At 43.6% G+C, this 26,874-nt stretch overlaps 1 protein-coding gene and 2 long non-coding RNA genes across 4 annotated transcripts in view; 2 read left to right on the forward strand and 1 right to left on the reverse strand.

Moving 5' to 3' along the window:
* Positions 1 to 5,256: 5,256 nt before the first annotated feature.
* On the reverse strand, positions 5,257 to 15,515 carry LOC143695028 (uncharacterized). Its single transcript, XR_013183914.1, has 2 exons — positions 15,376 to 15,515; positions 5,257 to 11,965 (listed from the first exon to the last, which is right to left on the reverse strand). It is a non-coding gene; the product is annotated as an uncharacterized LOC143695028 (long non-coding RNA).
* LOC143695029 (uncharacterized) lies at positions 5,817 to 12,572 on the forward strand. The gene is made up of 2 exons (XR_013183915.1): positions 5,817 to 5,984; positions 9,761 to 12,572. It is a non-coding gene; the product is annotated as an uncharacterized LOC143695029 (long non-coding RNA).
* Positions 14,871 to 26,874, forward strand: part of FAM120A (family with sequence similarity 120 member A) — a 48,533-nt gene continuing 36,529 nt past the window's right edge. The window contains exons 1-3 of one of the 2 annotated variants that reach the window (XM_054640384.2): positions 14,871 to 15,850; positions 21,337 to 21,583; positions 26,278 to 26,360. In XM_054640384.2, coding sequence (XP_054496359.1) covers positions 15,377 to 15,850; positions 21,337 to 21,583; positions 26,278 to 26,360 — 804 coding nt within the window. In that variant the 5' untranslated portion in view covers positions 14,871 to 15,376. The remainder of the gene's footprint in view (positions 15,851 to 21,336; positions 21,584 to 26,277; positions 26,361 to 26,874) is intronic. The other variant, XM_054640385.2, reaches the window with a different exon arrangement.

Consider the following 26,874-nt stretch of genomic DNA (forward strand, 5'->3'; position numbering starts at 1 on the left):
GAAACCAAGTCCCTCAAGACAGGAAAATTATTATGAAGTTGAACAACAATAATTTACATTTAGAAAAGCTCTCTACTTTTCCTTCCACCCGGAACAGAACAGGGAACTCTTACACACTTTTATTGTCTACTGAAGTGAAATTTTACTCTTTGGCAACAGCAAATAAATTCATTTTTCTTCTGCTGAGTTGCTTAACTAGTGTGGTGCTGTGTCCATGCTCTTGAAAGGCCTGTGCATTCTCCTCAGAGAAGGCAATACTGCATGCAGGACTGGAAAATCTGCTTTGGAGCAGTGGCACAGCTGTTTCTGCACCAAATGATGTGTATTCCCCTTCCTGTTAGATGTGGATCTCAATCATAATAGAAATTTTAAATTTAATTTCACTTATAGTTTATGCTGAATCACATAAAATGTGATCAACTCGGAGGCACAGCATTACTTCTTTGCAATTTTCACCTCTTGCTAGTATTGTTTTCCCAGCACCTACGTGCTGCAACTTCACATTTGGTATTGTGATACCAATGGAGTTTTAGGGCAAAGCAGTGAGGATGTGCTAGCATCAAATAAACTTTAAAAAATTAAAACTTTGTAAGAAGATAGATTCTTTCCATGGATTTCCTGTAATTAGTACGGAAACCTACGATAGCATACGTCAGAGGGGAAAGTTACTGTACTAAAAAATCCCGAACTCCGCCTGCCTGCCTTTGAATCTGCACGTTGAAGCTGAGCGGGTCCCTGCAAGGGCGGCAGCCCCCGAGCCAAGCCCCGTGAGCCGCAGCAGGCGGGCTGTGAGCCCGGGCAGCCCCCACGGCGGCGCTGCTCCGCACGGCGGCTCTCGGAGCGCCTCCTGCCCGCTCCCTGCCTGTGCCTCCCTTCCACCGCGGCAGAAGGGAATTTTTGTTCAGCTCCGTCGCGCTGGGCTCTGCTCTGCTGGTGTGAAAGAGCACAAAATGAGGTACACCATGTACTTCTACTCTTGAGAGCAGGTATAATCTCTGTAATTACACCACAACTGCACGGCAAATAAATACAGAGCTACTGCGTGTTCCTGCAGCTTACTTGTTAATTATGCACCACTACTAAGGAGTTCAAAGATAAAGTATCATTGCAGGATTTAGGTGCCTGCTAAGGCGGGTCATAATGGAATTCACGCTATTGAAGGCTTGCTTCTGTTGATTTTCCAGTGGAATGGGGAAGGGAAACAACTCACCTCATATGCCCAAAGGCTTAAGTGCAGAGGCACACTACCATACAAAATAACATGGCACAATTAGGAAAACTGAGTGAATAAACAAACAAAAATAATTTCCAATAACAAATCACTTTTCAAATTCCATGTAGTAATGAATTCCATTTGCTTAGTAATCCTCCTAAGCAAATGTGTTTAAAAATCACTGGTATTACATGCAGTATAACTGCTATGTGTTTCCTAGCTCAGTATTTAAACTTTTATGAGCTAAAATCAGGGAAAAACATCAATTCACCGACATCACTAGCAAAAACTATCGTTGCAGCAAGGACAGGGCTCTACCTATACAGCTTGCCTGGGCTCTTGAAATTGTGTATTTCTTATGGTATCAGACATAGAGCAACATGTGAGGCCAGTTCATAGCCTGTGTTAGCTCTCCTCTAAGCTGCACTGCAGTATTTTGTACTACAACTTGTTACTTTCAATAGGTATTTTAATAGTATTCAAAAAGATAAAATTAGCTTCTCTATAAATATTGCTCTTCTCCAAAGTGAAGCTTCCCTTTAAATTATGACTCCATGACGGTTGTTTGGTCGGCCATTTATAATGACTTTTACAACCTCTGTTGGATCACCTTGGATTTTATTTGTAATTTTTTTTTTCAATTTCATTAATCTCATATTGATTTTCTTCCTGAAAGGTGTTGTTGATGTTTCTGAGCCTTTCTTCTATTGAAGTTCTTGGTGTATTTCTTCTCAAAAATGTGTCTATTGCAGAGGAAGATGTTGGTCTTTAGGGACTGCAAAATCAGGACCAGCAGGGACAAAATAACCAATAACCAACTGTTATTTTCTGTTACTTGTAGAAACCTGAGGTACAGAATAAGACCTCACTGAAACAGGCTGTGCATAACTGCAGATGAAAACATCAGATAGCTTCAGATACAGAATGACCGTTGGTTTGAATGAGTTTATGTTTATGTAATGTACATTGAGTTCAAATAAAAGGGAACTTTTTGTCTCCAGCACTGTGAACAGGGCAATCCAATCGAGGCTCCTTAGCACAACTGCTGCAGCTGATGGAATCTTCTGAAGATGGAAACCTAGACCATAAGGAGGATGAAAAAAGAGAAGGCAACATACCTTGTTTTCTTTCACTCATTTTACTCCCTCCTCCCTCCCTGGAGCCTCAAGAACTGTTTGTAGGTCCTCCTAGAACAGAGCCATCTACCAAAGTGAATGCAAATGGTGTTTCTTCACTCACAGAGTCTGCTCTTGCTCTCCCTGAAATCTGCAGCGAGATTCTTGTTGTCTTCAGTAGTACCAGGACAGGTTAACCAGGCCTTGAGAGTCCCCTAATGAAAAAGAGCTAAGAGTACTGAATGGGAGAGAACATGGCTTCCTTGAAAGGCTAATTATTTTGAGAGCTACCCATTCAAAAAAAGTCTGATCAATGGGAGAGCAAATTAAAAATGAAGAATCTTTCATAAAACCAGACAGTGGAATTCAAGAGGACAGTCACAAATTAAAAGAAATGTCAACATATCAAGTGGCAGGAACTTCAAAAGGCAATTTTTCCCCTCATTTCCATAGGCATTCTTCATGAGCAACATCAAGAAGTGTAACATGCTAATAGCTAATAACAGGGTAAGTTAGTAAATTCACTAATTTACTAACTGAATAACTTAATGTGTATCAAAGGAATGGTTTTTTTCATTTAATTCTTTTTTTTTAGATACAAACTAAGCTGAGTATTATCAAGTAGATAAAAACTGCATAGATTACAACTCATCACTAAAACAGCCATTTTAGAATTAAGATTGCTTTTATGTTGGATGTCTCCTTTAGGTTTAAGCAATCACATATCTTTTATCCTCATTAAAATTCATATTTCAAAAAAGAAATTGGGAAGGTATCTTTGCGGACATGTGATGTTTTGCTAAAAACAGTGCTTTGCAGAGACAGACCTGTCATGATCTTAAAATCTGAAAATATTGAGGACTGCAGAGGGAAGAGGTTACCCAGAGCGAGATAACAAACATTTGGCCAGGTAAAATGACAGCAGACATAATCCAGTGTTGGTTCAGCCCTGCTTTGAGCAGAATGCAGGAGCTGATCTAAAGGCCCTGTCCAACCAGTATTTCTATGGTATAACTAAGGTTTAAGCCAGTGGTGTTATCAAAATCTTAACATAGATGATGTCAAACAACTAACTTAATATTCACACACCAGAAAAGAGGAAGGAAGACACACCTCCCCAGCTGGCTTGTTTTCTCAGAGCCAACTCCTCACCAACAGGGCACACCACTGCAATGTGTCACACACTGGTATCACCTTCCTCTCCTCATATCTCAGCCAGAAACAAGATGTGTTGTGATGCCCCTTTAATGGGGAAGGTCGGGCTGTTGGAACTAATGGTTTTGTGGCAGATGGAGCAACATTTGCAATTGGGAAAAAAACAATCTCACACTGCCAAAACATTAATAATTCCACTTTCTTGGAAATATTCTGTCACTGTCACCACTACATGTAAATTTGTCATGTAAATATGACTTCTTCCAAGGAAAAAGGCATGGTTCAGCAGGCTTTCTGAGGACAAGGACCTCTCTGCACCTGTTTTTTCTCTCCTTCAAAACCATTTGCTTCCAGTCACAAATTTTCAGAGCTGCAGCACCATGGGGGTGATACTCTGGTGATTTCAGTGAGAGACTGGCACAAGCAGGGCTGGTTTGGGCAGGCCGGCCCATGGTCCCCACTCAGCTGAACCAGGCAGTCAGGACACAGTGAGACCTAGCAGGGAATGGCTTTCTTTGGTTTGTTTGCATATTTTTGCACACTGCATCTCTTTGTGTGAATGCCTGTGTTCCTTACACTGTGAGAAAAACAAGAATTTCCTGATCTTCCTTTATACAACACAGCATTTTTCATAGCCTTACAATGTCTTTTATTTATTTACTTTTAGAAATAGACACTCATAATCCTTTCAAATTCTGCATCTATACAATGTCAATGCATTTCAGTGAATTTTTCAATCCATTTATATTCCAGCTGCCTGGTGCTGGAGTCAGACATGTGGTGGTAGTACTGCAGGCAGTAAAGATGTCCAACCTCTCTGCAGTTCTCCTTGCTGTAATTATTGATCTCTGGGGAAACTGAGCCTCAAAGACCAAAAAACCTTTCTGTGATGCCTGATTGTTTAGCAGAAGGTAATGGGACCAGTGAGCTTTTAGTTTAAAAAGATAGCCATTGTCCCTCCACTGAGGAGGAGCTGAGATTTATTTTTAGCTTCACACTTTTCTATACATCATGACAAAAATCCAAATAATTCTATTTTCGTTTAGGAGGAAATTTATAAGACAAAGAAATAGTCTGATAGATTTTAGATTAGAGCTGCTTCCCTGAGAACAGGGGCTGTTGCAGTGTGGTTCCATGCCAGAGATAATATTTTTTGCCCCAATACTGTCAGCTGGGCCAATATGTTTTCAAGAATCGCTGCTCTAAACTGAGAGTTCTCCGACATGATGCTTTGGCAAATTTAGATTACTCTCTCTCTCTGTCAGTGCTGAGATTAGGAACTCATTAAGGTAATCTGCATCATAGTGATATTTTAATGATTGCTCTGAAATGGAAAAATATCACACATCTGTTTTTATTCTGCAACTTGAGACATACCTTTAGGAAGTCAGTTTCTGATTACATGTTTGGGCAAATTATGCTTTATCTGCGTGCTTTTTCCATGCATCATCCTGATTTGGGAACCTGAATGTCATAAGCAGAAAGCTATGTTAATTGTACAGTTTTGGAAGTCAGTGTAGTCCAAAACATATTCCTCAAGACCATCAGCCTCACAAAGTCTGCTCGAGAAGGTGGAGATGTTCTTTATCTGTTAGAGGAATCACAGACAGTCTTTGTCACAAGAATCTCCAACAAAAAGCATCTTGGCCTTATGGATATGACATATTTCTGTTTCCTAAAACTAAAACCCATTACATATATGAACTGCTATTGTAAACACAAGTGCAAGTAAAAGACTTCTACTGTTGCCGGATTCCTCCTCCTCCTCCTCAATTTAGGCAGTCAGCAAAATTACTTTCTCAGTATTGAGTTACAGTTAAGAATTGTTAACTGTGGTGTAACTGAGAGCAAAGACAAAGTCAACAGGGTTTCCTTCGCTTGTGACACAAATAAAGCCTCTAAATTAGTTTAGATCATAAAATTGAAAGTATGAAGTATAGAGAAAATCATCATAAAAGTATAGAGAAAATATGTGCTACAAAAATAGAAGTTTCTTACTAAAGCAGTTTTCATGGAAATGCTCACAGTTGAGTTAGTGTTATTTGCCTCTAATTTGGGCTTTATTCTCCATACTGTACGTTAACAAACTTAAACCACTTAATGCCAAGTGCCTTACACATTTTTCTTTAATTAAATTTCTCCAAAGAATCACATTACACAAGCATTTGCCAATACAAAAGCACACTGAGAGATTCTGGGTAAAATCCAGGCACCCCTACTGTCACCAGTAAAATTCCCATTGAAGACATTATTCTACTGTACAGATCTTTACTATATATGGGTAATAAAAATTATCTTGTCATTTAGGAATTAAGTTCTTCAGTACACTATTCTAAGAACCTCAGCTCTGAATGAGCTCCGCTCTAGCACTTACCACCTCCCTTACTAGACAAAACCAACGTTACTTCGGAGCCCAATAATGTCTGTTTTCAGGTACGTTTATAATTGCTGGAATATTCAGCAGATGCCAGTTTAGACAAGCTTCCTGCCTGTGGATAGAGGTAGGTACTCAGTCTAATAATATGTAGTTTGACTACAGAGTTTGAGCACAGGATTGCCTGCACTGAGCTCTTGAAGAAACCTGAACCATTGGAATTTTGGGATTCTCTTAACTGATCACTAATAAGCTATTGGTGATTAGTACATGAAAGTAGTGCAAAAATTAAGTAGATTTAGGACGATCTTTATGATCATTAACAGAAGACCAGATGTAACAATTTACTTGTATTTCATGTAGAGCTATTTTTTGTCTGTGTGAGATGCTGAAGTGGATAGTTCTGTGATTCTTCCTCTGACACAGGTTTTTAGCATCATTTTCTCTTCCATAACTCAGCCATACATTGCTGTGGGATTTGATGTTTGGGAAAAAAAAATCAATCAAGTCTGCTCTAGGCCAGCACTGGTCAGCAAGGGCACAAGCAGGAGGGTTTGAGCTGGTGCCTGCTCCTGCCTTGGCTCTTGGGACATCAACATCCTGCAGCTGCAAGAAGGACAAAGGGCTGAGGGCAGCTTGTCTGCTTCAGTGCAAAGTTACTTTCCTAACCGGTATATTTTTGCAGCTCTAAGATGTTACCTAGTTACCAGTGAATCATAGCCTGGTAACCACTCAGAGAATTCTGGAGATTATTTACAACAAGGTAAGTGACCCTGAATAAGTCAGGCTGGGGACACTTAGGCTGTCCAATTGTACAAGAGGAAGAGACTCACACAAAATTTATTTGAAGTGTTAAGATTAAACCTGCAGTATGAAATTCATTACCATTAGTCTTGACAACATTAACTCTATTTAAAATCTATTGAACTGGTTTAAAATTAAACTTCAGGTTCCCTTCACCTGCAACCCAGCCCTGAAGCTGTTGAACCCTGCGTTGTCCATCCCATGCCAGATTTTCCCATTTGGTTGGAAGATCGCTATTAACAGACCATAAGTGGATATTTAAAAAAAAAAAAGGAAAAAGTGAGATTACCCAATTACCCAATTCTGCAAACAGCCATGTTTGCTTGCTTCAGTTTTGAGAAAAACTGTCCAAAATTTAGTTTCCTGATGGGTCTTAATCTTCCCCTTTTGTGGTTCTGGACCATCCATCCCTCCTGCCTCCCCCAGTGCTGGCTAAGCAGGGTTGCTAAGCGACATGTTCTTCTCTTCTGTACGTTAGCAGAGAGAAACAGATCAAAGACACCCACAGCCCTGAATTATTTTATAAATGAATTTAAAGAGACACTCTCCTGTGCTGTATTATGTGGGGGGAGACCAAAAAGTTGCTGGGTGTAACTTGTTGCTGAGAGTAACTGGAGAATTAAACTGACGTCTTCTGGAAGATAAGAATGCTCTCATAAATGAAAGCTGTGTAGTATTTGCCTTTTTTCTTGGGTTTTGGTTTTTTTTTTTCTTTTTCAGAACAAGATTACAAATCTTTTACGCTCAATAATGTTTCTGGTTTCATGGCAGTCAAGACATTGAGTGCAGGCTAGGCTGCATGTGGGTACCACTTTCACAAGTCAGGGTTTCTGTCATCGAGTGACAAGCTTGCAGGGTTTAACTCTTTTCATCTCTTGAAAAAGAGATTATCTTTTATACAAAAATGTTTAATTCTTCAATTTTTAAACATTTTCCTGACTGATGTTAGACAAGAAAGCCACAGGACAAAGTTCAAGTGATGTATATTTGAAAGAAGATGTGGAAGTAACCTGTGAAGATCAGAAAACCTACAACACTAACATCTCAGATCTTGCTGAAAAGAATGAAAACCAAATGACTAACCTGTAATTACAAAAGCTGGGAATACACAAGTTTAAACATTGTCTTACAAGACCACTTTCCTGGCATCAGCTCAGTTCAGCTGCTCTGTGCAAGCTGTGGGGTTTGCAGGAGCAGGCTGGCAGCTGAGGCAGGTGCTTGCTGAAACAGAAAAGGGAGGAATTATTTGCCCCTGTATCTACTCAGTTTCTACCATCAACAATGTAAAAGGAAAAAAAAAAAAACCAGCACTTGGTAACAAAGTGCAAGAATTTTTCATGACTTTTCATTTCCAAAGCTGCCATGGCTGGTACAGCCCTCAGAAAACAGAGAGACACACAAAAAACACACTTAAAACCTTCCTCAGACAAGCAAGATAGACTATTTATATAAAAAGGAAAACTCTTAGGTAAGTTTGCTGCAAAAAATTCCATGTAAAATTTTTCCCACATGCAAATCTTGTTCTGTACCAGCCACCTGAGCTGCGCAAGCAAGTGTCTCTTTTAAGGCTGTTTCAGGGGCTTGCTCAGGCAGAGGTGCCCCTGCAGCTCCAGGCACAGCATCGCTGGGGGACGGAGTGCCAGAGGATCCCACTCTCTTCACCGTGTGCCTGGTCAGAGAGTGGAGCACGCTCCTCACTCTTGTCCTAGGCCAGAAATCTCACATCAAACTGAGGGTAGATTAGTGAAACTAATACAGTCTAGGACTATAAAGTGATTAATCTCACACAAATCTTCACAAAAAAAGCCAAACAGCATTAGGATTTGTTTACATGCATTTTATTTTCTAATGAGAAAACAAGCCTCCCCTTTGTTCCTGTATCATTAAAAGTCTCTTCCAAATTCTGACTGCTTAGGTTTGGCACGTAAAATCCACTGTACTACAGCTAACCTACATTCTCATAGAAGCACATATTTTAGAACAGGGCTCGGCCAGCTTCCCCATTTGTAGATATCAATTACACAGGCAAGATATGTGCTTTACTCTCACTGACAGAGTGTTTTATGTATAAACATCTTGACCAGCACTACACTGCCCATGGATAGCACATTTGGTGTGTTTTGGCTGAATTTCTGAAGGGGAAAACTGTGACTTGCACTCTAAATATTTTTTCTGGAGAATAGACTCCTCCACACACTATGAGTATCTTGTACAGAATACAAGTAAATATTTGGGAAGGAATTTCATGCTTATGGCAGGTATTGATTTGACAGCCTTGGAAACTCTACTCCCTTGGACTAACTGCACAGCACAGCTCTGGCTGTGTGAGCTCTGCAGGATGGCCACGTTTCCACCACATCACTGCTCCTGCTGCAATGGCAAGGAGAGAGTCAGAGAACCCTAGAATTGAATGGCTTGGAAAGTACCTCAAAGATCATCCAGTGCCACCCCTGCCATGGGCAGAGACATCTTCCACTACCCCAGGTTGCTCCAAGCTCTGTCCAACCTGGCCTTGGACACTTTGAGGGATAGGGCTGCCACAGCTCCTCTGGGCAGCCTGTGCCAGGGCCTCCCCACCCTCACAGCCAAGAATTTCTTTCTAATATCTAACCTAAACCTGTCCCGTGTCAGTCTGAAGCCATTCTCCCTTGTTTTGTCACTCCGGGTCCTTGTAAATAGCCTCTTTCCACTTCTCTTGTAAGCTCCCTTCAGGTACTGGAAGGCTGCAACTGGGTCACCCTGAAGCTTCTCTTCTCCAGGCTGAACAACCCCAATGCTCTCAGCCTTTCCTTGTAGCAGAGGTGCTCCATCCTTCTGACCATCTTGGCAGCCTCCTCTGGACTTGCTCCAACAGATTGATGTTCTTCCTGGCTGTGCAGGCAGCTTGTTAGGATCTACATTTCTGGCTAGTTAATTCAAACATTCTGACCACGCTGTGTTCAGGGATGCAGTTCAATTGAGCTAGTATTTTATCTTAAAGGTAAAATGATCTGAAGTGGTGGTGTTGTAAGGATGTAAGCTAATTTTTATTAATATTGGTAGAATTTTATTTAATGAATGTAAGTAATTTTGATTCGCTGCTTCTTTCCTTACTTCCAGAATGCTGCAAGAACTTGTAGTGCAGCTGGACTGCTGGATCCCAGATGTGAGCATCCAGGGCTGGGCTTGGGCCTGGGAACAGGAGATGATGCTTTTGACATGTGGGAGGGCAGTGAAGGCCTTTGAGAACTTTAATAACGTTACTCGATGCTTCTATGGTGCTGTGCCTGCGCCTGCTTAAAGCTCAACATAGACTATGAGTAATTAGTGATCTGGATGTCTCTGAAATTATCAGAAGCAGCATTTAAATCATCATTAAAATACAATTAGCAGCCTTTTGAACAGAATGCTGTCGTTCCGAGCAGTCTAATTGGTGGCTCGTGGGCCAGTTCTGGACAACAGAAGGATTGTCTGCTTCTCCAACTGCACCAGCTCAAGGAGCACCCTGTCCCAGGAGTGGTGGCTGTGCCTCTGGGATGGACATGGGAGAGCCATTATGCGACAGGAAAGGCAACAGCACAAAGTATCCCTTGTGTCCAGGCTACTACTTTGAAAACACTGGATTTATGGACCTCATTTCATCCTGTGTGCTGATTCAAGCAGGCGCAGCACCAGAACTTTACACTCTGCAATTCAAATAAATTTAGGGGGTTTTTTATACTTCCATTTTAGACTCCGCAGCAAGAACTGTAGGGAGGAAATACGGGCAGACCATGGTAAGACAAAGAACAAAGTGATCCACGTCTACGTGTGGCACGCTGGCAGACCGTGCTGCTGTGCACTTGGGCAAGATGAAGAATTCAGCTGCTGTAGCAGACTGAAAGCGAAGGTGTGGCATGGGTGGTATTCCCAAACCTGGCAGCTCTACCCCACATTTAGGTAGCTAAATCTGTTTCTTTCATGCCTGAGATACTTGTGTTAATTTCATAAATGCCAACAAAAATGACATGTTTTTAAAGTGTTGGGAGTGTAAATAGTCGCTCTTCTGAAATGGCCACAGTAGATGTATTTTAGCTCAGATGTGCTCTCGCAATACCACTGGCAAGTGCATCTTATCTGCTATAATATCAACCTGTAGCATTCTATTAGTATCTTTTCATAATATTATTAATGGTCCTGCAAAAACTGCAGTAGAATAGGCTTTAAATACTCGTTTTTTGTATGTCTCACACAAGTGCCACAGGAACAGCACACTACTGTTCCAGGTTTTTGAAGCTGCAGTGCTCCTGCTCCCCACCAGCTCCCACTGCCTGCTCCATAATGCCCTTATTATTTATGCTTTTTCTCTTGAAAATTCAAGTTGAGAACCTAAAATTTTCGTGCTTTTGTTTCTTAAAACTAATCAAAGGCAGCAAATGGCCCCAATGTAATCTGTGTAGTGTGTGCTGTGGCTGAGCATCCACTGCTGTGAAAGCGCTGCTTGTTCTCTGAAAGGAGGAATTCTTTCAGCCAGCGTCATTGCCCCCTCCTCCTCCAGCCTGCTTCTCCCAGGCACTCAGAGGACTCACTGCCAGTCATTTTCTTGCCCTAAAAGTTTGCTGGAGCAACACCATCATTTACCCCACATATGTCCAGGGCCAAACCCCTCAAGGGTTGGCCTCTATGGACAACCAGAAATTTTGAGTTTGAGCACAGCAGTGGCTCTAGTAAAGTATGCTACCTTTTGAATCATCTTTTCTTTGAATTGGTGGTCTCTAGAGAGCTGATGCAGAGACCAATAAATGTTTTAAGTAACTCAGCGATGTGCCTTCTACATGCACATCTTTGTCCTAAGAGAAAAATGTTCCATCCGAAGTATCATAGATATTTGAAAAAAGTTATTGCTCAAGCAAGATGGTGTTTGTTGATATTTTGTGGAGATACCTGAACATGAAAAACCTCCTTCTATAAATGTTGTGTGATGGTGTATAGTTTAATTGCAGCAACATAAGAGACAAGAAAGGGATGTCACAGGTGGTAGCAAATACGATGATACAAAATCAGAGCAAGATTGCAATAAGTGACAGATTTTATCTGCAATACTTTTTTAAACCTCAACATTTTTTCTTGAATTTCTTTTATTTTTGCAACTTTTTTCGACTAAGTGACACGCACGCCTAGAACTGTGAGTGCTGAAGTAGCAATGCAGAAAAGCACTTGCCCACAGGGTGAGCCCACAGCCACTTGTAGACCTGGCAGTGAGGTGAAGGCCGGGAGCTCTTCTACAGCACAGAAGCAAGAGCAGGGAAGTTCTGGGGCAGCAGGTCCACAGCAAGATGCACCAGGCTGAGAAAAAAGAGAAATATTAAGGGAAATTACACTGAACAAGTGTTTCCCATGGATAACGTATGCATCTATTCCTCCCAGGCAGATGTACCTTTCAGGTCCCAGTGGCTAGTCTGTTCCACAGTCTGTGTCCATGTTCATCTTGCTGTGGGACTGACTTTCCTTAACAGAGGAACAAAGACTAAACTGATAAGATTCATCTCTGTCCTCGCTCTGACATGGTTATTCGTTAGCTCTTCCTAATGACTGTTCAGTTCCTTCCTTTGGGGGAGCCACTCCTAATTCACCTCTGTTCAGGTTGGATAATGAGTCACTGACTTTAATACCAACTGCTATTAACCCTTCCCTTACACAACCAACATCTGGGAACTGTGGAACACGTGTCTCAGTGCTGAAGTAGAAGATTGATGAATCCTGCAGGCTTTCTGCTGCTAGTTGATGAAAAAACCACTTTGTTTGCCTTGTGTCTTTGATTAATTGCTCTTTAAGTCTAGTTTAATCTACGTGCTTTCCAGAGTAATTTTGTTTTTCCATAAATTTAACTTATTTTCCATTGTCTTCTTGTCTGGCCAAACTTTTAGTTTATATTAAATAAGTTCTGGAAGCACCTTGTTTCCCCTTATGCTTTTCTTCTCTCTTCTCGTTGGGGAGGGAGGGTTGTGTATGTGGCTGGGCACAAGCTGGCAGTGCTCAGTTCTGCTGTGCTGCCCTGACTCCAAGGATGCTGACAGCCAGGCTCGTGGTGGCACATGCTCTGGACTAGTTTCCTTCTTAAAAAAACAAAACAGAAAAAGACACAAGCAAATTTATCATCTTTTATTTATAGATTATTTGCCATTCCTAAGACTATAGAAATTAAAGACCCTGTGAGACAATTAACGACAAGAAGTGAATTCCTCTTGACTCAGTTATTGCTCACAAGGCTACTTAGAGAATGGCTTGTGTGTGATCAAGTTTTGCACTGTTGGAACATTGGATACATGCAGGGCTGTCTGAAAGTCTGATTTTTAGTTACCTCATATATGGCAGTACTCGTTATTTTGACCAAATTTGGTGATTTTTTAGGATATTTGAAATTCTGAAGTTCTTTCTCCTTGATCCACTTTCCTTCTATTAGCACTACTGGCCTCCTACCATGTTTTGTGTGTTCCTCAAAGTTCCTTCCAAATTCTTTTATTATTTCAATGTTACTAGAGCATATCTATTCTTACAGGGTAATCTAAGAATTCTAAGGGAAAAGTAGTTCAGAAAGAGATCAGAATATTTACTTAGGAAGCCACACTCTCAGATTACTGCAAAAAGAGATTTCCAAGAAGAAACATGCACTTGTCATTGATTACTTCCATAGCTTTTCCAGGATTCTTTATTCTATCATGCTGATGCTGCACCAATTGGGCTCAGACACACATCCATGGCACTCACTGCCTGGGAGTGAGCCGGCCCACCCCTGCTGCAACAGCTATTCCCTGCTGGGAATATTTACTGTGGGTGTCAATCCAGCCTGACTGAAATCTCATTACCAATATGCTTTTCCTCATTAATAAAATATTAATGTGAACATACAGCATCAGCAGCTCGACACTTCCTGTAGTTTTCCAACACCTAAACAACAGAGAACTGCTCAGGTGCTGTGGTATTATTGCAATGATAAACTTGCAGGCAACCTCTGGAGCTTGGGCACTTTGGCCTTTTAAAAAATAATTTCTTCTGGTAAAACCAAAGACAGTTAATTCCTCACTGCCTGTGCAGTGAAGAGCAGGTTTCCTCCAGTAATTGATAGTAATGCTCATTTATGGGTTTCTGCCCTGGTTGTTGATACTTATGCTCATTTACCAGTTATGGCAACAGTTTGGCTGCCCTGTGGATGGCTCTCTAGATGCAAGCAGTTGCCACTTTAAGCATGTCTAAGGTGAAAAATCTGCCAAAATCATTGAGGGAAGTGATTGTGTATCCCTATTCTGCACTGGTGCAGCCTCACCTCAAGTCTTGTGTGCAGTTTCAGGTGCCACAATACAAGAAAGACCTTAAGCAATTAGAGAATGTCCAAAGGAGGGCTAAGAAGATGGTGAACGGGCCAGAGGGGCCCTACAAAGAGTGGCTGAGGGCACTTGGTTTGCTCAGCTGGAGAAGGGAAGATTGAGGTCAGAGCTCCAGGGGCTGCAGCTCCTCCCGAGGGGCAGCTCCAACCTCTGCTCCCTGGGACAGGGACAGCACCCAGGGAACAGCTGGAGCTGGGCCAGGGCAGGGTTAGGGTGGACATCAGGGAAAGGTTCTTCCCCCAGAGGGTGCTGGGGCACTGAACAGACTCCCCTGGGTTTGGTCGTGTCCCCAAGGCTGCCAGAGCTCCAGGAGCATTTGGACAACACTCTCAGGGATAGCTGGGGTGGGATTGTTGGGGTGTCTGTACAGGGCCAGGGGCTGGACTCGATGACCCTTGCAGGTCCCTTCCAGCTCGGGGTATTCTACGATCTGGAAGCTTTACCAGCAGTAGCAAACGCTCAGCCGGGAGAGGCCAGGCCAGCCGGTCACCTTCATCGGAGGCGCTGTGGCCAGGTGGGGCGCGGCACCGGCCCGGGAGGCCCCCGGCTCCCCAGGCGGAACCGAACCGCGGTGGGACCACTTCTGCTGCCCTTGCACGGCCGAACACCCCCGAGCAACAGGTGCCCGGGGCGCCGCTCTCCCGAGCGGGGCCCGCCAGGGCAGCCGCAAGGCTGATCGAGCGCCGCTGGCCGGCAGCGCGGGGCCAGGACCGGGCCAGGCCGATCCGGGCCAAGCCGGGAGACCCCTGCCCCGGTTCCCCCCGCCGCTCCCCGCCTCCGGCCCCCTCCCCTTCCCCGCCACTCGCTTCCGCCGCGCTCCCGCGCATGCCCGGGTTATGCAACGGCCGCGGCGGGCGGGCCGGGCCGGGCCGGGCCAGAGCCGCAGGGCAGGGCAGGGCAGGGGGCCGTGAGGGGCTTCGGGCTACGAGCACGGGCGGCGCCGAGGGCGCTCCGCTCTCCCCGCTCTCCCGCCGCGGCTCCGCGCGGTGTGTGAGTGGCAGCGGCGCCGCCGCCAAGTCCCGCCCGTTCCGCTCTCGCTGCCGCAGGCGGCGGCGGCGGCGGGTTGGTTTCCTGCGCGCCCGGCCGCTCCCCCGCCCCCCGGCAGTCGGAGCCGCAGCCGCCCGGATCCCCGAGCCATGGCTCTGTGAGCGCAGCACATGGCGGCCGCGGCAGCCATGAGCCCCCCACTAATCCATACAACTCCCCCCTGATCGGCCACCGACGGCAGCCAGCGCTCCCACCCGGCTCCACCGCTCCCACCGCCCGCCCGCCGCCGCCGCCGCGCCGCCCGGCCCGAGCCCAGACCCCGCTGCTGCCGCCGCCGCCGCCGGGCCCCCGCTCGCCCGCCCGCCGCCGCCGCCCGGTCCTCACCATGGGAGTGCAGGGATTCCAGGACTACATCGAAAAGCACTGCCCCAGCGCCGTAGTGCCCGTCGAGCTGCAGAAGCTGGCGCGGGGCAGCCTCGTGGGTGGGGGCCGCCAGCGGCCCCCCCAGACCCCGCTGCGCCTCCTCATCGACGCCGACAACTGCCTGCACCGGCTCTACGGCGGCTTCTACACGGACTGGGTGAGCGGCGGGCAGTGGAACCACATGCTGGGCTACCTGGCGGCCCTGGCCAAGGCCTGCTTCAACGGGAACATCGAGCTCTTCGTCTTCTTCAACGGCGCCCTGGAGAAGGCCCGGCTGCACGAGTGGGTGAAGCGCCAGGGCAACGAGCGCCAGACGGCGCAGCAGATCGTCAGCCACGTCCAGAACAAGGGCACCCCGCCGCCCAAGGTCTGGTTCCTGCCGCCCGTCTGCATGGCGCACTGCATCCGCCTGGCCCTCATCCGCTTCCACATCAAGGTGAGGAGGAGCCCGGGGACCCCCCCGCCCGGGGGTCCCGGCGCCCCCTCCCCGCTGCTCCCTCCCGGCTCCAAGATGGCAGCGGGGGCTGCCCGCGGGGGGAGGGAGGGCACCCTCAGCCGCTCCCCTCAGCGCCTCAAAATGTCGCCCAGACCCGCGGGGGCGGCACAACTTTCGGCGGCCTCAATCCCCGGGGGATTTTGGCTTATTTACATGGCGTTGCCCGCCGCCCCCCCAAGGCCGGAGGTCGGGAGGCCTTGGCGGGGCGACTGGCAGCGCCCATGGCCCGGCCCGGCAGCAGGGCGGCTTCTGCCTCCATGTTCTTTCGCTCCGTTGACTCAAAATGTCCCTTCTTGCCTTGTGGGCTGTGGTACCGCAGGGGAGAGCGGGTGGGCGAAAAACATCTCTGTAATTAATTATTGAGGGGAGGAAGAAAAAAATTAATCAGTTCTCGCGCAGGATGGATCTGCAACAAGTTCCCGGCTGAGGCGAGGTGTTTTAAACTTGGGCTGCAGGGGAAATGGCTCGCTGCAAAAAACGCAGGGGTGCCACTTTTGGCTTTATGGAGGTTCTCGTGTTTGCTCAGCGTTTTCTCAATATCAACAAGCTTTTAAAAACAGTTGTAGACTAACTGGCTCCTTACTCCATAACAGCGGCACTTCTAGTTTTGGGCAATCAGCAGTGCGAAGCTGACAGTCCTTCTTTTAAACTCCTTATTTTAAGGGGCAACCTCAGTTTTCCGGCCCCACAAACAGCCCTTCATGTCGAAGCTGGGCTTCATGGCCATCATGCGCTCGAAGGCTACGATTTCAAAGGTTGCAGGATATGACCACGTCGCATCTCTCCACATGGCATTCCTGATTTACGATGGTTTCTGTTCAGCTGAGCGATTGTGTATATTGAAACACAAGACGCTGGAAAAGCAAGCCCAGGGATGAAGCTGCAGTTTTAGGAGTTGCCTGCTCACCTTCCTGCTGGGGAGGGAAGAGCAGTAGGAGGAAAGCACATATTCGTGCTTTATTATCTTAAATTACTTTTGTCTGTAGAAAAATATTATGCAATCTTGGGAATTGCTCGATCACTAGCAGCACCTTAATGTAATTTGGCCTTTCAGCGGATTAGAAACATTCTGGCTGGGCTGCAGCCCTGGGGTACAGAGGCCTCTCTCCAAGGAGCTCACCCCACAGGTGGCTTTGGGTGAAGTTTCTCCTAGTTCTGCCAACACAGCGGGAATCATGTTGCTCCCTCGTAGTGCCCTGCTCGCTGGGCCAGGCCCATCTGTGGAGGAACACTGAGCTGGAGCACAGCCATCCTGAGTTCACTCCACTCGGCAGTGGAGGTCCCACCCTGTGGTGGCCCCGGCCGTGGCGGGGATTGGGTCACCGGGCCGGGGCCGCTGCACCAGGCAAAGCATGTGTGGAACAAACTGGAAGTGGAGGCGAAGCTCGTTCTTGCAGGGCACGTGCAGCTCTGCCAAACGTGATGCCTTGGGCTTGGCCTTGCTTAAAGTGAGGAGGTTATGGCCGCATCTGCTGCAGTCATTTTTCCTGGTCATCGTAGAAGCCAAATGGTGTTATGTTTTTTGGATGGTGGGAATTTGCACAATAAGTAAAACATCCTATCATTTGAATTTTTGGGGACTTTTTGTTGCTAGGAAATAGTTTTATGCTTTCAGCAAAAAGTTTTAGGGCCCATGCAGTGAAGGTCCTTACCTTGACCTGTTTCTGGGTGCATTATAAATCTTCCTCATTTCTTACTGAGACCCAGTGATCACTAGTAAAAGCAATGAATGGGATAAAAGAAAGATTTTTTTTTTTCTTTTAATGTGTTAAAGTAGAGACTTGGTTTAATGCAACATAAAAATGCATAGTACCCAACAGGAAGAATATCAATTCCCATTGATATTTTGATATCAATGGGAATTTAGTGCTTGCAATAATTTTGTGGTATGTTGAAGTGGCTGTTATGTTAAGCATTTTCTGTTACAGACCTGACTCAGGTTCATTACATCTGAACCAAGTTGCTGCATTTGACAATGGTATTACCCTGTAGGATTTTGTTTACTTTTCAGTGCAGCTACTTTAGCTCCTTTATGGTTTCTTGGTGACAGACCTTATTCCTAATCTCTGGGAGCAGTTATAGGAGTGTGAGCACACTCATACTGAGTCCCTTTTCTGTCATTAAAAAAATACCCCAAACTTGCAAAATCTCAGTAAATACAATATCCCCCCAGTTTGATAGAGAAGGTTTATGAGGTGTATATTTATTTGTCTGTGTTGGGTTAGCCTCAGGAGTTGACAGCTTATTACCGGATACTGAGGGGTGTGGGGGGAGAGAGAGATTGTTGCTGTCCACACCACTGAGCCACCACCATGCATGTCCCAACTGCACTGGTTCTCTGCATTGCTCAGATATCCTGGGGATGGGAAGGATATCAGCAATTTCTGTTTGATGCCTCAATTTTTTCAGTTGTCCAGAAGCTCTGATGATAAATCTAGTTGTAATGGATTATTTTTCGGGTTAGGAAGGATGTTTCATGGTTATAGTGGTCACATGCATAATACACATCAAAGATACTGCTGAGCTTAAAGCACTTTCCTTCTCTGCTGTTCTTCTCTTACATGATTCATTATATTTCTAAATCTGCTTTGTTACATATATCTGTTTTTCTCTAAATCTTCCTTCAGTTTTATTCTCACGCACTCTGGTGTAGCCCTCCTGATGGGCACAGAGCAAATGCATCTTGAAAGTGTGATTTTTATTTACATGTATAGGTGATTTAAAAAATCTACATATGCATAAAACAGTTTTTAAATTGTAGTGTTTTCTTACTTTGTTTTGAGGAGTTGGGTTGAGAATACTGATTGACTTTAAATATGAAACTGATTTTCATATTTTTATGAGCATTTGAGTCTGGAGTAGGTTTCTGTGTGAAGCTAGGAAGTGGCCATGAATCTAATCCATTTTGGTAATTAGGGAGGAGAAAAAGTAATGTCTTCTATCCAGAACAATTATAAATCACTCACAGATGGTTTCAGCAGGATGTAAAAATAACAGGTTCCTCCAGGTTATAACAAATATCCTGCGGGTTCTTCGTTTCATTGTGACCTGGTGGTTTTCAGTTTGAGGAGAATAATTCTTAAAAGAAACTTTTATGCTAAGTAGGTTTGCTAAAATTTAAATATTTAGGCAGTGGAGTTCTTAATAACTCTAATACTTGGGGGGACTGTTTTGTTCTCAGTACCTTAAGGTGCTCATGTGTATTTACTCCAGCAGGATTCTCTCTTTCTGAGCCAGCACCATTAATGTTTACACAAGATTTAGACTTGAGAATGGTTCCAAATTCCTGACTGTGATTTCCACCACATCCCTCTCCCGGGGTAGCTTTTGAAGCCTGCATGTTTCTGGGTACCTCTGCATTTGTGAGAGCCATGAGATATATCTCTTACTTCCATCTTGTTAGAGCTTTGTGGGTTAACTGTACTTTGGTAAATACCACTCTTTTCCTTGTGATGGTTCAGTTATTTGAACATGGATTCTGGTATTCCCTAAGCACACAGCAGGTTTATGCTGGGTTAAAGAGCTCTATAAAATGGGGTGGGAACTACAGGCTGTGGAGGTAGAGGAAATAGCTCATAAAAAATCAGAGGAGCTGCACACAGAGCTTCCTCATGCGTTATCTGCACACCCATGTCACACCTAGTGCTGCAGAAGAAGTTCTCACTTGGTTTTTTATAGAGCAGAGCTGCTTGTGCATGCAGAGAGGTTGGGTTTAGAGATATGGACATAATTTAAATCTATCTACCCTTAATTAAAAAACATCGGAGGGATTTTTCTAATTTAAAACCTGTGAAGACTGGTGGGTGGGGGTGGGGTAAAGCCTAAGTTGCCTTCCTTTAGTTAGGAACTATGTAAATCTGATGTCTTTAAATTTTTTCCAGAAATGTTTATGGTTTCTCCCACACCTTATGCTAGAGGGCAGCATCATTGTGAGAAAAATGAGTGTGTGTGTGTGTGTGTGTTCTTCTCACAAACAAAGTAAATTTCAAAAACAGTCCCTCGAGGAAGTTTCTGAAGAAGTAACATTTTCTGAAGACTATGGGATTGTAGGATTAGTAGTAGGGAGAGCTTAGTGAGCTGGTCTTTGGTTGCAGGAGCAGGTGAGGTGCTGACTGTTTCGCTGCTCAGGGTCTGGCTTGAAAGGGAGCATCTCACAAAAGTGCATGGGAGAAGTAAAATTTGACATACCTCTCTGGAATATGGTAGTTCAGCATCAGGTTCAGCAAGTGCAAGACTTGAGTAGAAGAGGAAGGGTCACTGTAAAGTTGCTGTGGGTGACTGCAGGGGCTGTGGACCTTGTCTCCTGTTCTGCAGAGGAAATAAATAGCCTTGCTGGCACGAAGGCTATGGTTATTAATGTATGCTGTGGAGACTGAAGCTAATAGTTTTGTACTAGTCTTTTTTGGGATAACTTGCTATCTATATTGTTGTTAAAGTGGTTTACTCGGTGAGGATGGGTTATATCAATACTCAACTTCCAAGAGGATTTCTGTGTCGCTGAATGTGTATTATGTCTGTGGATGGCAGAAGCATTAGGGATCCAAAGGGATCCCTTCGCCTCCGCTTTCCTCAGCTGGCTGTTGTTGAGTGTGCTTGTATGCATACTTTGATTGTACCAATTCTGAAGGTATGTTGGAATGCAGGGCTGTGGGTCCTGGCCTGTCCTCATGGGACTTTCAGTTTCAGTATAAGCTTCCTGATTAGAAAGGGTTCCTTTTATATATCCAACATTAGGCATTGGCCCATGTCTTCCTGCACATGTCTATTCAAGTCATCTGATTTCTGTAGCCTAAAATATGTGCTTTGCTAGGCAACAGGAGTAGAGAGGTGAAGTTTGGGCTAAAAACTCAAAGCAGTTTGCACCATCAGATTCAGTTGTGCCTGAAGGGATTAGGCTGAAGGTGGAAATGAGAAAAAAGTTGGCTTAATACAGCAAGGTTTGCATTTGAAAGGTCAACGAAGTTATCTCTGTTCATCTGTGGTTGTGTTTGGCCCGTTTAAAAGAGGCTCAAAAAACTTTAAAAGGTACCATGAGTTAGTTTGATCATGGGGGGCATCTTTGTGTGCTGAACTGCTGGAGTACCCACATCCTCAAGGCTTTTCCCATGAGCTGGTACAGACACTGGAACAGTAATGTCTTCAGAGTTCAAGTGTTTCTGGTAATAAGCAGTTTTTTCAGATGAGTTCACTAGTACACAATGCCACTGCAGCACACAGGCTTCCAGAAGTGTGTGCTGTGCTTCCAAGTGCTCCTTAGGTCCTGTCTGTATGTGCTGCATCACTGGATTTTTTTAATTACTTAAAAAATATCTCGAGTATTTTAAATTCACATGTATTGTTTCAGAATGACCCACTATATCATAATAGTTGTGATCAATCAGTGCTTCCATTTACACTGAAGCTAATTGCTCTATCTTCTACTATAGGTTGCGCAGAGCATTGAAGATCATCATCAAGAAGTAATTGCTTTCTGCAGAGAAAAAGGTTTCCATGGTTTGGTTGCATATGACTCCGATTATGCATTGTGCAACATCCCTTACTATTTCAGTGCCCATGCCCTAAAACTGAGCCGGAATGGGAAAAGCCTCACAACAAGCCAATACCTAATGCATGAAGTTGCCAAGCAACTGGACCTGAATCCAAATCGCTTTCCTATTTTTGCTGCTCTTTTAGGTAAGTGAAGATGCTGCTAGTCATCTGTATGATTTCAGTTGCTATTAACAGTTTTAAAATAATGTGTGTGTAATTTTACTGAGTACCTGGGGAAAGGCATCCTTTTGTTCCAGACATTCCTGCTGTGTGAGGTGGACTGGATGTGTGTTTGAGGTCAGACATGCCCAGTTTATAGAAACCTTAGAGCAATGCAAATTGTGGCTGTCTAGAAAGAAGACCTGAAAGCAAGGGTTCAGCTGAGCTCTGCTTAGCCAGAATGTTCTCTGTGGGTGGGGGAAATCAGGACAGTTGTGGTTCTAGTTTGGGTCTTGTATAGTGTATGAGGTCTAGTTTCAGTGGTACACTTTCCTGACGGGAATTATGCTTTTGTCCTGAATTCTACCTAAAAATAACACCTATGGAGTGAAGGTGCTTGGTTTGCTGGGGCATTTTTTCCCCTCAGAAATGAGTATTGGACAAATATGGCAGCATGTCAGGTGCAACAGAAATATGCTGAGCTATAATTGAGTGGAACTCCACATTTCTGAAAGCACAAGTGACTGACATTGTACCGTTCCATTGGTTGTGGCTGTATACTTTCTTAGCATTCCTGCTTCTCATGCCCATGAGCTTCTCATACTCAGTAGCATAGGTGGGAATGTCTCCAGTTTCACTTTTCTGCTTAAATGGGAGAGTTTTAACACACTCTATTTCCATAGCAGTGGTAGAGAATAACTGTCATACTCTTTCAGACAGAAGAGTGAATTAAGTACTGACAAAGTTGACTCCAATGAATAAGATTTATTTATAATAGCATTCTAAATGCTTTTTGGGAACAGCCATGTTCTCAATCTTGTCATGCTGTGCAAACAAATTAAGAATGGTTACAGGATAGGGGAATAAAACTTCTTTGAAAGCTCTCAGTGAGAGAGGCTTTGTGTTACTGTTTTAAATGCTAATATTTTAGTGGTCTTTAACATGGTTCCCAGTCCAGGAAGGCACCTTCCATATTAAGAAGGAAAGATCCAATGGATCTTGCAGTAGACAGCCACAAGTATTTGACTAGTTGGACTTGCTTTTTGTCGTTTGTTTTTCCTGTCTGCACAGGTGTAGGGAGGGAAGGCAATAGTAAAGATGGCTGAGCTGCCATTGCAGGAATTGCATGACAGACGACTGTTGCTTGGCTTTGTTTTGGAGTCTATAAATAAGTTAGAGCATGCCAGTTCAGTGAGTAATAATTACTGCTGGAAAAGCAGTTTCCCAGTTGCAGATATGCTTTATGGACTTCATGGAAGTGTGGCTTTAAGTTGCCACACAATTCCAGCTGCATGGTCTGCTGGGGCTTTGCTCGCTTATATCAAACAGTAGGTGAGATAAGTTCTGATAAAGTTTCTGAAGGTTTTGCAGTTTTATGCAGGAAACTCTTGGTTGTTTTTTCTCTCTTGAGTTTCATGACCTAATAGTTTTCAGCATGTTCTTAGAAGAAAGAAATTGGAGGTAATTTCATGTGATTACTCTAGAGAGATTTGGTTGCTTTCCTCCCTCCCTGTCAAATCAGTACAAAGGTTAAAAACCCCCAGGTCAGCTACAAGTTTAGTTCTGAGTATTCCTTTGCATTTCTTATGTGTATGTATTCAGTATGAGTAAGCAGAATAAAGTTCATGGAAATCAGGGTTAGAAGAGAAGATACTCTCAAGATCTTCCTGTGCTTAGAGTTTTTTTATTATTTTTATATGAGTGAATTTTAGGAACCTTAGGTATTTGGATAGGAAGTGTTTATATAAGCTGACAACAAACAGATACAGTTTGGCTTGAAGTATGGGCAACATGTTTTAACTTTTGCAACCTTGGTAATACAGTAACTTTTTTTTACTTTTTTTTTTTAATGGAATACTAGGTTCCTATATGCATATAGGTGCGTGAAGCATGGAATGTGTTTAAATTAGAGTGGCTCATTTTCTAATATAATTTTTTATGTTTTTGTTGAATATATGAGGACTTCTCTGGCATCACAGGTTATTCCATCCTTATTCCTGTGGCCTCTTTGAATCTTTTTCGATTGTGTTAAATAGAATAAAGAAAAGCACCATGGGAAGGAATGAGTGAGCATTTGATGACATGGGAAGGCATGTGAATTTTTTCTGGGTACAGCAATATAACTCCCCATGCTAGTACTTTGTGTAGGAATAAAAGAATGTGTTCTGAAATAATTACAGTTAAGTTGCTGGTTTAATGTTTGCAATTCCAGCAGGCCCAAACTATCACTGTAGCTGTGATATCCATATTCAGCTTTAGGGCTGCAGATGTATTTCCCTCTATCCAGAAAACTGAAGTTTTCTTTGTGTTCAGAATCTTTCTTGTCATTAACTCCAAGAATTAATTTGAGAAATGCTGAAAAAGGAAAATCATCCTCAAAGTTTCAGTTTCACATTGAACAGTTGGAGATGCCTGAGGAATGACTCTGAACTGTGCAGTTAAAAAATTGATCTCAGTGGCAAGTGATTTGGGATTGAGTTCTGTTCAGGGATAAAGTTTCTATTGAAATATTCCCTCAAAATATTTTTCTGACTGTATCAACAAGGCAAACTTGTAAAGATTGCTTTCAGATGAGGTTCTGTGTGCACTGTGGTTGGTTGGCTTGGTTTACAGTTTTTTTTTTTTCCTTCTTACAGTTCTCATCTGGAAGGGGTTTATAGTTGTAGCATTGTAATATAAAGGGTATTCTTGGAATGGGTGGTTAAAATGTGGCCTGGATACTGCATCCTCCGAGCATGCTCTTAAAAATTTCTGTTCTAATTGCTGCTGATGTAGACAGGGAGTTGAATTGGGTTATTTTGTAACTTTTGACTCAAATACTTCAGAATAATTTTCAAAAAGATAAGCACCCAAGCTTCAGCAAGTAGAAAAACAAATCCAGTGTGAGATACAGGCTCCAATTCAGTGAACTCTTTAGAAAGGACAGCAACTTCAATTAGTATCTAATTGCTTTAAAAAAAAACCTAAGGCATACACTAAAATAAGCCATTAAATCGGGAAAAATCAATATATGTTGAGTTTGTTCAGCCAGGTCAAGAAATAGAGGTTGCTTATGTAACGCTGATCTCTTTCCCACTGTGACAGCACTTTGTAACATGTTTAGTTATGGAATCCTGTTCTGCTCCTCAGTAAAATTTTAGAACTACATAAGGTGAGTACAGGCATCACTTCTTAATTGGACCACAGAAGACACTGCTGCATTTCAGTGTACATGGTGAGAATTGATTGAACACTGCCTATATGTGTTCTGGGGGATGAATTAACTGCAGTGACAGATGGAGACCAAACAAAATTGGTGTTTTGGTGGAAGGGAGAGAGGCCCTGACTGTTTTAAAAGGTAGCATCTGCAGGAGTGATTGTCAGTTATCACAGAATTGTCCTGCTCTGGCTACAGTAGATTTTTGCAGGCCTGTACTAGAAAGACTGTCTAATCTTACCTTGACCAGATTAGTGAGTGTGGCTGTTATATGCAAACTTGTTGAATCTTTCTGATGTGAGATTAAAGTTTAGCTCCTAATGAAAAAAAATGATAACATCTCCTTGCTGGAGATCTCAGTAGTGGGTGAAGTATTGATTGGACACAAAGACTTTCCACTCTGAGAGGACGTCTGCTTGTCACCAGGCAGCTTGCCTGGCTTTGCAGGTTAAGAAGCATTAAGAGCAAACTAGATGATTTTACAAACAAACTACCAAGAAAGAAAACAACTGTTGTAATATTCAGAGAATCTTTTCGTATTCTTTATGAACAGTGCATTCACTAATAAACTGCTGCTCCATAAAGCCAGGTGTTGAATAGATCCTGAAGTTTTCTGCCAGAATTGTGTTAACACATTCTGTTTAGCTCTTTGTAAAGTTTGGGTACACAGCCACTGAACTCCCTCAGAGGTTGATTAGTTACGTCTTTGATTAATACAAATGTTTTAAATGCTTCCTAGTAATAATTTTTTTTTTGAGTGTGATGTGCTTTGGAAAAAAAAACCAAAACAACAATGTAGGTGGTCTTCCATTAGGTATGAGCAGTGTGGTAAATACAGTCTCTTATCTCTGTCCATGGAAACAACAGAATAATTTCCCAATTCCTTCCCTGTTGACAGCCCAAGGTCCCATCTGACCTGGTCAGATCATCAAAAGAAACTTCAGGAACTGGGGATCTGCTAAGTGTCACTGGAGCTGCTGGTGTTCCTGAGAGTTAGATAAACCTGGGTCTGGCCTTGCTGCTTGACCCATGCTTGCACAGTGGAGCAGAGTGCAGGTTGCAGAGGCAGCTCCCATGTGGATCACTAATGGCACGTGCTGGGCTGCAGAAAGGCCTTACTAGCATGTGTCAGGGAGCAACAGAACAGGCTCTTACTCTCTTGCACCTGCAGTGTGAAATCCGTTGAGGATTTCCTAATAGGACACACTGGCTTGAGGTGGACTCTGTGTTGTGCCTGGCTCTGTTGCTGGTGTAAGTGAACTGGTTTCATGGAAGAGTGGTCCTCAACACACCAAGTAGCTGTTGCTGCTGCAGCAGTAGCATGCTAATTAGGTTTTTCTGGAGTAACAGAATGCTATCTGCAAGTTTAATCTGTTAATCCTCTTGATCAGGAGTTGAGGACTGACTGCAGATTTGTTTGCTGTATGTAGAAACCGTGTAATGTTTTACAGTGCACTTAAATGAGTTCTGCATTATGTTCCAGGTAATCATATTCTACCTGATGAAGATTTGGCTTCCTTTCATTGGAGTTTACTTGGTCCAGAACATCCACTAGCTTCACTTAAGGTACAAATTTAATATAACTAGGAGAAATTAAGCTAAAATCAATACTACTGGTTAACTAGAGCAATGTGATAGCTTAATTGAAAGCAGCTCTGCAAGGCCTTTGTGCTCAGTCACCCTAAAGTGTCCCAGTGCCTGGCTGCAGAGGTGATACCTGGGGTCATTGGCCTTACAAGGCTAAACTTAGCCTGTGTGATCCCCCTCAGTGCCCTTCAGCTGTACAAGTCAGAGCTCCAGTGTGATTTGGCTTGCAGAATGCAGCCTCTTGTTCTCCTCTTTCTTGAAAAGGAGAGTTTTTTGTTTTGTCATGTTCTTCAGCTATCAAAAATAATGAGCTGTATATCTTTCTAACATCTTGTTTTATTTTCTGCTGCTCTGAGTTTTTGTGTAATAATCTGTTTTTGGTATTTAAAGTGTAAATATGCTGGAAAACAGATTGCACGAGAAAGCTAAAGTGGCCTTTGGTAGGTTTGAAGGGGGGGAGTTGAGACAAGTAAATTGCCTGATGCTCTTAGTT

Source organism: Agelaius phoeniceus, chromosome 11, assembly GCF_051311805.1.
Source record: "Agelaius phoeniceus isolate bAgePho1 chromosome 11, bAgePho1.hap1, whole genome shotgun sequence".
Lineage (NCBI taxonomy): Eukaryota > Metazoa > Chordata > Aves > Passeriformes > Icteridae > Agelaius > Agelaius phoeniceus.